Source organism: Anas platyrhynchos, chromosome 30 (genome assembly GCF_047663525.1).
Source record: "Anas platyrhynchos isolate ZD024472 breed Pekin duck chromosome 30, IASCAAS_PekinDuck_T2T, whole genome shotgun sequence".
NCBI classification, from domain to species: domain Eukaryota; kingdom Metazoa; phylum Chordata; class Aves; order Anseriformes; family Anatidae; genus Anas; species Anas platyrhynchos.
Window position 1 is genome coordinate 5179443 of NC_092616.1, and position 13022 is coordinate 5192464.

A 13022-nucleotide genomic window follows, 5' to 3' on the forward strand; every position below is an offset into this window, starting at 1 on the left:
AGGGAGGGAGCCCCAGGGATCCCTTCAGGCTGTTTGCCAGCAGGTTCCCCTGCAGCTCCAGGGCCATGTGCAGGGAGCCTGGTGGGGGGCAGAGCAAGGGAGGCCTTGGGCTGGGCCTCTGCTGCTGAGCTGGGCCGGGCTCCTGGGCCCAAGGGGAGCTCCTGGCAAGCGGGCAGCGCTGCAGAGAGACAGCTCTGCCCAGGAGCAGCTCCTCTGCACAGCGCAGCAGGGCTGGGGGCACTGCCTGCAGAGACACAGTGCTTAAAGGCAAGCAGAAGTGGCAGCATGCCCAGAGCTCCCTGCGGGAGAAGACTTCCCAGCCCTGCACCCGGTAAGTGTCTGGCTGGAGGGCAATGCAGCCGCAGTTCGTGGAGGCAGGAGAAGCCGGGGGTGCAGGCAGGGGTGTCCAGGGCTGTGGTGCAGAGCAGGGTCCCTGCTGTGGCCCAGGGGCTGTGTGCCGGGGCAGGGCCTCTGCCGCCTGCCAGGCTCAGCACTCAGCCTGCCCGGGGAGCTGCCCAGGGCGCTGCGGGGAGAAGCTGCGGGTGGAAGGAGCCCCCCTGGCAGGGCAGGGTCCTGCTGCTGGTGGGAGGCTGCTGCCTGGGGCAGCCTGCTCACAGATCCACAGAACACCAAGATAATTTCACTCTCATCTTTCCTTAGCTTCTCTTTTCAATTTCTCTTTTAGGCTCAGTGGAAATAGATATATATGATGTTATTTTCTAGAAAGCCTAACATTCCTAAGGCATCCTGAGAACATTACAAGGACCCTCAGTAAGTCCCTTTCCTGCCCTTCAGCCCCTAGAAAGCTCCATCACCACCCCTTGCATAGTGTCAGCAGGGTCGTTGTGACCTGGTCTCTAGGACCTGCCCCCAGCGAGCTGCCCCTGGGCAGAGCCCTGCTGCCTGTGTCTGCACGGCACAGCTGAGCACCCAGTGGGTGGGATGGGGGCTGTGAGCTGCAGGCAAGAGGTGTGGAGACAGAGACCCAGCTGCAGGCAGGGACAGCTGCAGGCAGCAGATCCATGGGCAGGGGGTGGGAGGGAGCTGCTCCCAGTATCTCCATGGCAGAAGCGATTTGGGCACCTCCCTGCCATCCCTGCACTGATGATGCCTTCATAATATAGCCCCCTGGACTCTTCCCCTCCCCAAGTATAGAGGTCTAGACATAATTGCATGGGGACTTGTTCATGAGTCGCCTTTGGAGTCAGCGATGTAATTCAGGTGCAGCTCAGACACGGAGCCTGCACGTTCTGCCATGCAGATATGTTAACGGAGGGAAAGGATCCATGTCCCCTCCTGATGTGTAGGGTTGTGGAAATGCTGTGTGTGGGGCTGTGAATGAGCTGTCTCTGTGTTCAGGTCACGCCACGTTTAGGGCATTCCACTCTTTTCCTGCAAGGGTTCTGCTGGGCTGCAGGCTGTCCTCCACTAGGGCACAGCTCTGCCATAGCAGCTCTGTGCTATCCATGGAGAAGACATGTGAGAGATAAGGGCATGGAAATGCTATTGGACATCTCGAATAGGTCAGCTGCAATGATCTGTCTGTCTGTTGATACATGGGGAGAACTGAGACAACCCCCAATATCTGAGGAGTTTGGAGATATGCACATTGAAATTGGATTATTTTGACCTCAGCACATTCTTCCAAGGTTTGTACAAGAAATCGAGTTTTCCTCACAGAATCTGGCATAATATTTTGCTATATTTTCCTCCCCAGACAGGTCCCCATGCCCAAAGGACTCAAATGTCCAACAGCAGCTCCATCACCGAGTTCCTCCTCCTGGCATTCGCAGACATGCGGGAGCTGCAGCTCCTGCACTTCGTGCTCTTCCTGGGCATCTACCTGGCTGCCCTCCTGGGCAACGGCCTCATCGTCACCACTGTAGCCTGCGACCACCGCCTCCACACCCCCATGTACTTCTTCCTCCTCAACCTCGCCCTCCTTGACCTGGGCTGCATCTCCACCACTGTCCCCAAAGCCATGGCCAATTCCCTCTGGGACACCAGGGCCATTTCCTATGCAGGATGTGTTGCACAGGTCTTTCTCATTGTGTTTTTGTTTTCAGCAGAGTATTCTCTTCTCACCATCATGGCCTATGACCGCTACATTGCCATCTGCAAGCCCCTGCACTACGGGACCCTCCTGGACAACAGAGCTTGTGCCCAGATGGCAGCAGCTGCCTGGGGCAGCGGGGTTCTCAGTGCTATCCTGCACACTGCCAATACATTTTCCCTGCCCCTCTGCCAAGGCAATGCTGTGGACCAGTTCTTCTGTGAAATCCCACAGATTCTCAAGCTTTCCTGTTCACAGTCCTTCCTCAGTGAAATTTGGGTTCTTGTGGGTAATGTTTTCGTCGACTTTGGATGTTTTGTATTCATTGTGCTCTCCTATGTTCAGATCATCAAGGCCGTGCTGAGGATGCCCTCTGAGCAGGGACGGCACAAAGCCTTTTCCACATGCCTACCTCACCTGGCAGTGGTCTCCCTGTTTCTCAGCACTTCCATGTTTGCCTACCTGAAGCCTTTTTCCATCTCTTCCCCATCTCTGGACCTGGTTGTGGCAGTTCTGTACTCAGTGGTGCCCTCAACAGTCAACCCCTTCATCTACAGCATGAGAAACCAGGAGCTGAAAGTTGCACTGAACAACGTGATTTCATTGACATTTTTCACTGATGGTAAACTTCTCATCTGTCTCCACAACTGACTGACAGTATACTCATGACACTCCTGTGCATTTCTTCTTCTTCTTCTTCTTCTTCTTCTTCTTCTTCTTCTTCTTCTTCTTCTTCTTCTTCTTCTTCTTCTTCTTCTTCTTCTTCTTCTTCTTCTTCTTCTTCTTCTTCTCCTTCTCCTTCTCCCTCTCCTTCTCCTTCTCCTTCTCCTTCTCCTTCTCCTTCTCCTTCTCCTTCTCCTTCTCCTTCTCCTTCTCCTTCTCCTTCTCCTTCTCCTTCTCCTTCTCCTTCTCCTTCTCCTTCTCCTTCTCCTTCTCCTTCTCCTTCTCCTTCTCCTTCTCCTTCTCCTTCTCCTTCTCCTTCTCCTTCTCCTTCTCCTTCTCCTTCTCCTTCTTCTTCTTTTATTTTTTTATCATTATATTGTTGTTGTTTTTTTTTTTTTTTTTTAAGTACCATTGTAATGTTCCTACAGACGTTTGGCTTTGTCTCATTTCATCTGAAACATCGACCTGCTCTCTTTCTCTGTCGCCCCGATAAAATATGTATGCCACTGGGACTGAGCTGACTCTCTCATAGTGTCTTTTTGGTATGTTGGCTTCTACAGGCAAATGAGATGTCTGCAGTCTCCATGGAGGTAATGCGGACCCAGCAGGCACAGGGAAGGTGGGTCTGGAAAAGGATTCAAGTCATCCTCAGGCACAAAGGAATGGCACAAAGCTGCACCAGGGGTGGTTCAATCTGGACATTAGGAAAAATTTCTTTAACATGAGGGTGGTCAGACAATAAAGACTATCTCTACACCCACAGTGTCTTGAGCAGGGTGTCCCAGGGCACAGATTCAGCCCAGCTTGTAGCACGAACAAAAAGGAGAAACTGCCCGAGAAAGCTACCACCAGCCCCCATCCCTCATGGTTCCCAGCACCAGCCTTCCACCTCAGTCTGGGGAGGGCCAATCACTGAAATGTGAGCACTCCCATCCTCCTGCTGGGCTCAGGGCCTGTACCAGGGGAATGGCCAGCCCAGCCTGGTCCCTCTCCAGGCCCAGGGTCCAGCCAGCCCCAGGGCAGGGCTGTCTGTGAACCCCTGTGAGGGACATGATGGGGCTGAGGCAAGGCTGGGTGAAGGGGGGAGGCTGTTAAAGCAGGAGGGCAGTGAGGGCCAGGGCAGTGAGGGCTGGCAGGGGGCTGTGCTGGGGGAACATTTCCTTATGGACAGGGTGAGAGAATACAATTAAACATCTCATGGCTTGAGGTAAGGGGCAGGAAATCATTCACAATTACTGTCACAGCAAGACAGACTTAGCTTGGGGAGAATTAATGTCATTTAATGCGAATTAATAAGAATCTAGAGCGTTAACAAAAGCCAACAAAAACCATCCTCCACCCCACTTCCTCAACCTCCTCCCCACCGAGCGATGTGTGGGGCTGGGCAATGAGGGGTGTTTTCCATCCATAACACTTCATCTCCATGTTCACCCTCCTGCACCCTCCCTCCCATGGGATGCATGAATTCTCTTCCCAAAATGATCCACCATGAGTTTTCCACAGACTGCAGTTCTTAAGATGTTATCCAACATGGATCTGTACAGAGCTGGGGAAAGGCCTTCGGAAGTGGTCTGCTCCAGTGTCAACTCCTCCCTATGGGCTGCAGATCCCACTAGAAAACTTGGTCCCGTGTGAGCTCCTCTCCAGTGGCTGCAGCCTACTTCAGGCCACATCCACCTGCTCCACATGGGCTCCTCCACAGGCTTCAGGGGAACTTCTGCTCTGGCACCTGGAGCACATCCTGCCCTCCTTCTGCACTGAACTTGGTGTCTACAGGGCTGCTTCTCTCACATTTTCTCACTCCTCTGCCAGGAAATTATGACAAAGAGACACAACCAGCATTGCTCATTGGCTCAGGTTTGGCCAGCAGCCGACAGGTTCCTTTTCCAGCTGGAGGAACTGGCTCTGATCTGAACTGGGGCAGCTCATCCTTAAATACGGGAAATGCCCTTGCAGGATAGGCTGCTTTGAAGTAGCAGGTCTACCATTGCAGCCTGGGAACAGTACATTGCTAGTTATAATTAGAAAAGAGAAAAGGCAGTAAGATGGAAGCTTGTGCCATTTGAACCACGTGGTCTGCCTGATGTGATTCACAGGATCACCTAGAGAAACAGATGAGAAGGTAAAGAATGCACAGAAGTGTGTGCCTTGTGCACACATCTCTGTGTGTGTGAGATTGTGTGTTTGTGTGCTTGTGCATACACTTGTGTGTATTTGCCTGAGTCCACAAGAGGGCTGAGACTTCTGGGGCAATTTCTCCAGGCTCCTGATGCTTGCAGGAGCTGGGCTGGACCTTAGGACTGAGGCACATTCTTTGAGGACCCCACAGACATGGGGAAAGTGAAAGGGGCGTTAGCATGTCATCAATATGCTCCCTTTTCCAGTGCAGCATGCAGAGGCATCTAGTCATGGACAAGATCAAGGGGAGGACTTATCCTTCCTGCAGTCACAGCTGCACTCCCAGAGTCCACAAAAACATTACCCACAAGCACCCACCTATGGGAGCTCAGTTTGGAAGCCTGTGGTACCTGCTAGTCACAAAAATAAAGTAGCTAATAGAAAAATGCAAGCTAAGGTACAAGATAATGCAAGATAAGGCACAAGGTCGAAGAAGAAGTAACAATTGAGGAGTTGAGAAAACAACCAGCACAAGAGGTCCACGTGACAACAAATCAACGAGCGGAATAAGAGCGTGATAGTTGTGTGAACACTAGTATAGCCACCAATGAGCGAGCTTGCCTGGTAGCATAACTGGCATGTGCAGAGATGCTAAGGGTATAAATGCAAGAATGTATACTCAATAAATGCTTCAGTTGCACACCAGCCTGGAGTCGTGTGATAAATTCCCTTCACCCACCAAGGAAGGACTGTGAGCAGGAGAGTTTAAGGATTGTCCTGGTTTCAGCTAGGATGGAGTTAGTTTTCCTCCTTGTAGCTGGTATGGTGCTGTGTTTTGTATTTAGGATGAGAATAATGTTTTAATTGTTGCAGGGCACTGCTTACACCAGGCCAAGGACTTTTCAGCTTCTTGCTCTGTCCTGCCAGCAGGCAAGCTGGGGGTGCAGCAGGAGCTGGGAGGGGACAGAACCAGGACAGCTGACCCAAAGTGGCCACAGGGGTATTCCATTCCATATGATGTCATTTTCAACAATTATACCGGGGGGGGGGGGGGGGGGGGAATGGCCAGGGGAGGGGGCGGGCTGCTCAGGGATAGGTTTAGCATTGGTCAGCAGGTGGTGAGCAATTGTATTGTGCATCACTTTGTTTGTACATATCAGTATTTTCCTTTATTTTCTGTCCTAATAAACTGTCTTTATCTCAACCCATAGGCTTCATTTTTTTTTTTCTGATTCTCTCCCCCATCTCATAAAGGGAGGGTGGAAGGTGAGTGAATTGCTGTGTGGTGCTTAGCTGCTGGCTGGGTTAAACCACAACAAGGATCTGTGGGATTTCACAGAAAAACTGGTTCACAGCATTGCCTTGGGGTGGACCCAAGCTGAGGGCTTGCTGATGACTTCTGGGCTATTGTTCAGCACATAGGCTGGGGGAGACTCTCACATGGACATGTGACGGACTTAGACTGAGGAACAGAAGCAAACTGATATGGCTGCTGTGTCATGCTTCCATCAGTGTAAGTCCTGGCACAGGCACCAGACTTGGCTTTCGATGCCACCCTTCAGGAAAGATTATGGAGTTATGAAATGAAGAATAGAGGGCACCAGTCCTTCTTCAGCCACTTCCCAACCTAGTGCAGCACCAGGAAACTGCGGACTTCTGGCTCATCTTCTACTCTAACTCATGAGCACTCATTAGGGTACTCACAGTCCAGACCTAGTCTTGGGATTAGGTTAACAGTAACTTCCAGCCAAGGCCAACTCCCATTTGATCTCTCCCCATGTGTCCTCTGATCCGTCCAGCTCTTCCTGGCCACCTCCCATGCTCGCCACATGTCCCTGGGCTGGTGGCACTATTAGCAGACCAAGCAAGCTGTGGTGCCCCAGAGGTGACTGCACATGGGCTGAGCTGCACAGCGTGGGAAGTAAATCCAGCTGGGTTGGGATCAGTGCTGCTAATCCCACTTACTATGGTCTGTCGTTCTGGCAGGTGCTCAGAAAGAGCAGGGAACATTGCCAAGGACACTAGGGGTTTCCCGGTGTCTTTCTAGATCCAGCTGGTGATAACTTTGTAAGGGTGACATTAATCTCTCTCCAACCTCCCTTCCCTGTGCATGCTGGTACTCCACAGAATCCCACAGGAATTATGACATTCTTCTTTGGTGACAAGATCTTGGGCATTTTCTCTCTTTTTTGGCCTCCAGTCACTGCCTGCCCTGGGCACATGCTGCCCATGGAGAACACCTGGGCTCTCCACACAGCTCAACGTTCGTGTCCTGGAGGCTGTCCTCTGCCCTGCCACATTTGGGACGGTCATGGCTCTGTATCTCAGTGACCTTTCACCATCTCCACTGTCATCAGACACCAGCAGGCTGCTCCTAAATCCTACCTGTGGTCTCTCACAGCTCACACAATGACCTATTTCTCTCCCAGATCCATGCAGCAACAGGCCTTCCAGGGAGCAGCTACACAGCCCTGATCTTGGCACCAGCTTTGAAAGACTAGCCAAATCTTCAGGCAGTGCACTGGGGACACCCCATTTTATTACACAGATGAGTCAGTGATGATGTGCTCTTAGACAGACTTTTACAGAACCTCAACAGTAAACAGAGCAGTGTTTACTGTACATCCTCAGTAAAAGGATGTACAAAAAGGAAGTACCTCCTCAGTAAAAGGATGATGAATAAATGACTTCTTTTTTTTTTTTTTTTTAGAACATTATAAATGCAAGTGGCACTGAAGATAACAATAGCTATAATGATAACAATACAAGGATCAAGACTGCAAGAGGATATGCAGAAAGTCATTTCTGGAGAAAGAAGGGAAAATAATCATTCTTAAGAAACATCTGTGAAATTGCTCTCCTAACAGCAACCTTGAGCTCCTGGTTCCTCATGCTGTAGATTAGAGGGTTCACTGCTGGAGGAATCACTGAGTACAGAACTGCCACCAACACATTCAAGGATGGGGAGGAGATGGAGGGAGGCTTCAGGTAGGCAAACATGGCAGTATTGAGAAAAAGGGAGACCACAAACAGGTGGGGGAGGCACATGGAAAAGGCTTTGTGCCGGCTATGCTCAGAGGGCATCCTCAGCACGGCCCTGAAGATCTGCACATAGGAAAGCATGATGAAAAAAAAACACCCGGATGCTAAAGAGAAACCAACCAGAAGAACCCAAACTTTCCTGAAGTAGGAGTGTGAGCAAGAGATTTTGAGGATCTGGGGGATTTCACAGAAGAACTGGTCCACAGCATTGCCTTGGCAGAGGGGCAGGGAAAATGTATTGGCAGTGTGCAGCAGAGCATAAAGAACCCCACTGCCCCAGGCAGCTGCTGCCATCTGGGCACAAGCTCTGCTGCTCAGGAGGGTCCCGTAGTGCAGGGGCTTGCAGATGGCAATGTAGCGGTCGTAGGCCATGATGGTGAGAATTGAAAACTCTGCTGATATCAGGAAGGGATAAAGAAAGACCTGTGCAGCACATCCTGCATAGGAAATGGTCCTGGTGTCCCAGAGGGAATTGGCCATGGCTTTGGGTAGAGTGGTGGAAATGCAGCCCAGGTCGAGGAGGGCGAGGTTGAGGAGGAAGAAGTACATGGGGGTGTGGAGGCGGTGGTCGCAGGCTACAGCGGTGAGGATGAGGCCGTTGCCCAGGAGGGCAGCCAGGTAGATGCCCAGGAAGAGCGCGAAGTGCAGGAGCTGCAGCTCGCGTGTGTCTGCAAATGGCAGGAGGAGGAACTCGGTGATGGAGCTGCTGTTGGACATTTGATGCCTCTGGGTATAGAGGGCAGTCTGAAGAGAGAAAATCAGGACAACATTAGGACAGAACTCTGTGATCAAACCTACTCAATTTCTTATACAATCCTCCCTCCTGCCTCTCCCTTTTCAGGAAGATCTTTGCAGGTCCATTTCACAAGAGTTTGTTTGTTCTAGTTGATGCTGATTCCAGTGCCACTGGGATAAGTAGGGCGCTGGAGGAGGCAGTCCTGACCCACGCAGTTATGTAAATGAGGACATGGGCTGTTGTTGTATTAAATACAGATGAGGTATCAAACTAATTTCAGAATGCTTGCTGAAAATTCAAAAAAACTCAACATTTTTGTGAAAACCCATTGTCCAGGCTTTGGGGGTATTTTCTAGTTTCTCCACCTCATCTGAGGGGTGCATTTATGCATACAACCTTGGTGTTTGTACTCCCCAATAAGGTAGTTTTGGGGGTCCTGCGAGGCAAAGGGACTGTTCCTCAGGACAGAGTGAGGACAGCTGTTTTATCAGCCAGTCCTGGTCTCAGCTGCCCTTTGCAGGCATTTCTGGAGGATGGTTGCACTTAGGTGATCCCCTAAAAAGAACCGTAATGCTGCTGGGAAGAGATGAAGACAGATTCAAAGGGCAGATCTCCAAACCCCTCACCCATCTCACCAAACCTGAGGAGGATCTCAGCTCCCTGCTTTTCACCGCGGACACAGAGGGATCGTAGCAGCTGCCCACATGCAGCCAACCAGCTGCATTTGTATGGCCTATGTACTGAAGGGAGAGTCAGCTCCTTCCCCATATAGCATTTCTCTGAGACCCAACACTTCGGAGAAAAGATGGATGATTTTTATTTAAGGACAGAACTAACACTTAGGAACATCATCATCAGATTTTGAGCTCCAGATGAATTTTCATCTCCCAAAATCTAGGGATTCCAAAGAAACTCGTGTTAAAATTTCCATGACATGGCTGGATGAGAAAAGTAGCCAAGAAGTTTGTGAGAAGGCGTTGGCGCTTCAGGGATGGGAGGGAAGTACACAAATCCCCCCTGCCATAAATTTTCTTGGAGCAGCTCCCTCTCACTCCCTGACCAGGGCTCTGCTGCCTGCAGCTGTCCCTGCCTGCAGCTGGGTCTCTGTCCCCACGCCTCCTGCCTGCAGCTCACAGCCCCCATCCCACCCACTGGGTGCTCAGCTCTGCCCTGCAGACACCTCCTGGCAGCAGGGCTCTGCCCAGGGGCAGCTCGGTGGGGGCAGGTCCAAGAGCCCAGGTCACACAGACCCTGCTGACACTGCACGAGTGGTGGTGGAGCTTTCTATGGGCTGAGAGGCAGGAAAGAGTTTCTGGAGATTCTTCTAAACCTCCTTCTGGTGGTGTATGAGTCTTAGGCTCTTCCAGGAAATAACAGCTTCTATTTCTATTCCTAGTGAGCCAAAAGAAGAGAAAACTGAAAGCAGAGGCTAAGGAAAGATGAGAGTGAAGTTCCCTTTGAAATTGCCTTGGTTTGTTGTGCAGCTGTGAGCAGGCTACCCCAGGCAGCAGCCTCCCACCAGCAGCAGGACCCTGCCCTGCCAGGGGGGCTCCTTCCACCCACAGCTTCTCCCCGCAGCGCCCTGGGCAGCTCCCTGGGCAGGCTGAGTGCTGAGCCTGGCAGGCGGCAGAGGCCCTGCCCCGCCACACAGCCCCTGGGCCACAGCAGGGACCCTGCTCTGCACCACAGCCCTGGACACCCCTGTCTGCACCCCCGGCTTCACAGCCTGCAGCCAGCCTGCGACAAGGGAGCCCTTGGGACTGGACAATGACCCTATGGCAGGGAACCCCTGGGCTGGAGCTTGTGCTTTTCCACACTAAAGAAATACCAAGTGCATCTGACCTTATCTTCTATGGGAAGTACTCAGTCTGGAAATCATCCCTGATACTCATGTGCAATGCACTGCATAAAGAGACTTACCGTGTTATGTGCTAGCAAGATTTCTCCTCCTCTGAGCTCTTAGTTCTCTCATATTCCATGCAGCCCATAACCTCTCTTTCCCTTCTCTCCCCTCCCAGTGCCAGCTGCAGGCAGTGCCGCCAGCCCTGCTGCGCTGTGCAGAGGAGCTGCTCCTGGGCAGAGCTGTCTCTCTGCAGCGCTGCCCGCTTGCCAGGAGCTCCCCTTGGGCCCAGGAGCCCGGCCCAGCTCAGCAGCAGAGGCCCAGCCCAAGGCCTCCCTTGCTCTGCCCCCCACCAGGCTCCCTGCACATCGAACCTGCTGGCAAACAGCCTGAAGGAATCCCTGGGGCTCCCTCCTCAGCTGGGCACGCACACTTCTTGAACACAAGTACATTTCTCCAAAAAGTTAGGCAGCAGAATCCATTAAAACATCTCATCCTGGATTTTAATCCTGTTGCTAGGAGGGCACTCAGCTCACACCCATTCCTGCCCAAGGCACACAGGAACTGGGATTCGCCTGCCCTCACTTCAGGTGTGCACCACATGGGCACCTGCAGGTGAGTTCCTTGTCTCATCTCCAGGATCATAAATGGAGATGGAGGAAATCAGGGGGCTGCAAACACCTGGTGACATGTCAGGGGGCAGAGGTACATGCAGGCATCTGCAAACTCTCATGGAGGTACTATGAGGGACAGGGCAGCACCTGGGGATATCCCCTTGGAGGCTGGTGGGCGATGCCTTTGGCCAGCTGAAATGACAGCAAATGCACCCATTTAGGACAACTAAACCTGTCCCTCCTCAGTAGGCTCAGGGCAGCCTGTAGAGGCATCCACCTGACCCAATGGAGAACTGTGCCACAGGGAGAGCTGAGTCTCTCTCTCCCTCTTCTCCATCTGGTTTTCCCTCCATCGCCAGGGACTGTAACGGCACTTGTCTCATGGACATCCCTACATTGCCTAATGAAATTCGGGGCAGCTGCTCCATTTAAAGCCAATTCCAGGCCTGCAGTGCTACCTGAGATGCCAACGCTGCCCAGCACCACTGGAGCATGCAGCTGACATGGACAGCACAGGACCCACAGGACAGCTCTGGCCATTCACAGCTGGTACTTAGAGGGCACCCCTGAGGGCATCTCTGGTAGACCTGGTGCTTATGAGCACGTGACTGCTTCCCAGAGAGCCAAGGTCTGTCCCACTTCTATCGGGTAGAGGCAGGCAGTGCATGGATATGAGGCACATCACACCAGAGTTTCCATTTATGTCATTCAGCTTGCAAAACACTGCTGCTGCTTCTCATCCCCACCCGTTAATCACTCTGATGGTACTATCCAGACACAGTGATTTTTTCTGTGTCCCTGGATCACAGGAGTCCCATAGCCAAGGACATTGTCAGCAGCCCATTCTTGTGCCTGGAGATCGGTCACAGCTCCAGCACTGGCCCTCAGGACTGCACCAACACCACAAAGGCCCTCTGCTGTCACGGTGGCACAACCCAGGCCTGTTTCCTTCTGGCCTCAGGAACACCAAGGCTTGCCCTCCTTGGGGTCCCTCATTTCATCCTCCTATGGCCATCTGCCATCCACGGCAGCAGGTCTCTGCCCTGCTGGAAAGCCTTTGCATGTCTTGGGTCTTGGGCAGAAGGTCTGGGACAAGTCTGAGTTTGGCCCTTGTGCCACAGCTGAGGTGCTGCAGCCCAGATGTGCCCCAATGCCCTCAGCCTGGGGCACAGACGGGAGGAGCTGGATCCCCACTGCAAGGAAGCTGTGTCAGCATTAAAGAGTGCACTGCATCTGTCCCAAGCTGTTCTCCCTACTCTACCCTTCATCTGCAGTTCTGCACTACCCCTCTCCCTTACCATGAGGTGCTGAAGGTAAGTTTGCCATTCCCTCGTGTGCCACCTCTGCCTGTGGCATGGCAGCGGGGATGTCCTGGGCGAGGGTGCTGAGGCCTTCTCAGAGCACAGAGCCTTGTGGGACATGAGGGGAGAAAGGCCCAGGAATGTGCTGCAATTCCCTCCATATAACACATCCTAATGCATCCTAACACATATAATGCATCCCAGGCGCCTTCGCTCCCATCGTTTGAAAAAAGCCCAGCCCTAGGAAAAGACTCAAACCCTACCTTCCTGGGAGAGCTCCCAAAAGCAGAGGTATCTTAGTACAAGAACACAGCAGGGACTACTCCAGTGCTCCACTTCCTTTATTCCGTGGCCTTTGCCACTATTTGGAGATGTTCCTGGTGGATTTGTCAAGAAATGACGGAAAATATGTCTCCTTGCTACTGACCTCACAGGCCTTCTAATGACACGGTCTGATGTCATAGGGGGAAGCCCTGCATCACTGGGATATCATCACTGGAGCAGCGGCAGTGCCGACACTTCCCTGCAAGGCCTGGTCCCTGCTGGGCACTGCTTGGGTCCTCCCCAGCGCTGTCCTTCTGTGGCCAGGAGTGGGGTCAGCAGGCAGCAAGCTTGCACTGGGCGACCCTCGCTGACGGGCGGAGGAGCAGGGGCA

At 52.4% G+C, this 13022-nt stretch overlaps 3 protein-coding genes across 3 annotated transcripts in view; 2 read left to right on the forward strand and 1 right to left on the reverse strand.

Moving 5' to 3' along the window:
• LOC119712973 (uncharacterized) overlaps positions 1 to 13022 on the forward strand; it is a 672213-nt gene that overhangs the window by 428762 nt on the left and 230429 nt on the right. The window lies entirely within an intron of this gene.
• Positions 1730 to 2704, forward strand: LOC139999798 (olfactory receptor 14A16-like). Its single transcript, XM_072029422.1, has one exon. It carries the CDS (start codon positions 1745 to 1747, stop codon positions 2702 to 2704), a length of 960 nt encoding a protein of 319 aa, XP_071885523.1. The 5' UTR covers positions 1730 to 1744.
• Positions 7634 to 8593, reverse strand: LOC139999799 (olfactory receptor 14C36-like). The gene has a single exon (XM_072029423.1). The coding sequence runs from the start codon at positions 8591 to 8593 to the stop codon at positions 7634 to 7636; it is 960 nt and encodes a 319-aa protein (XP_071885524.1).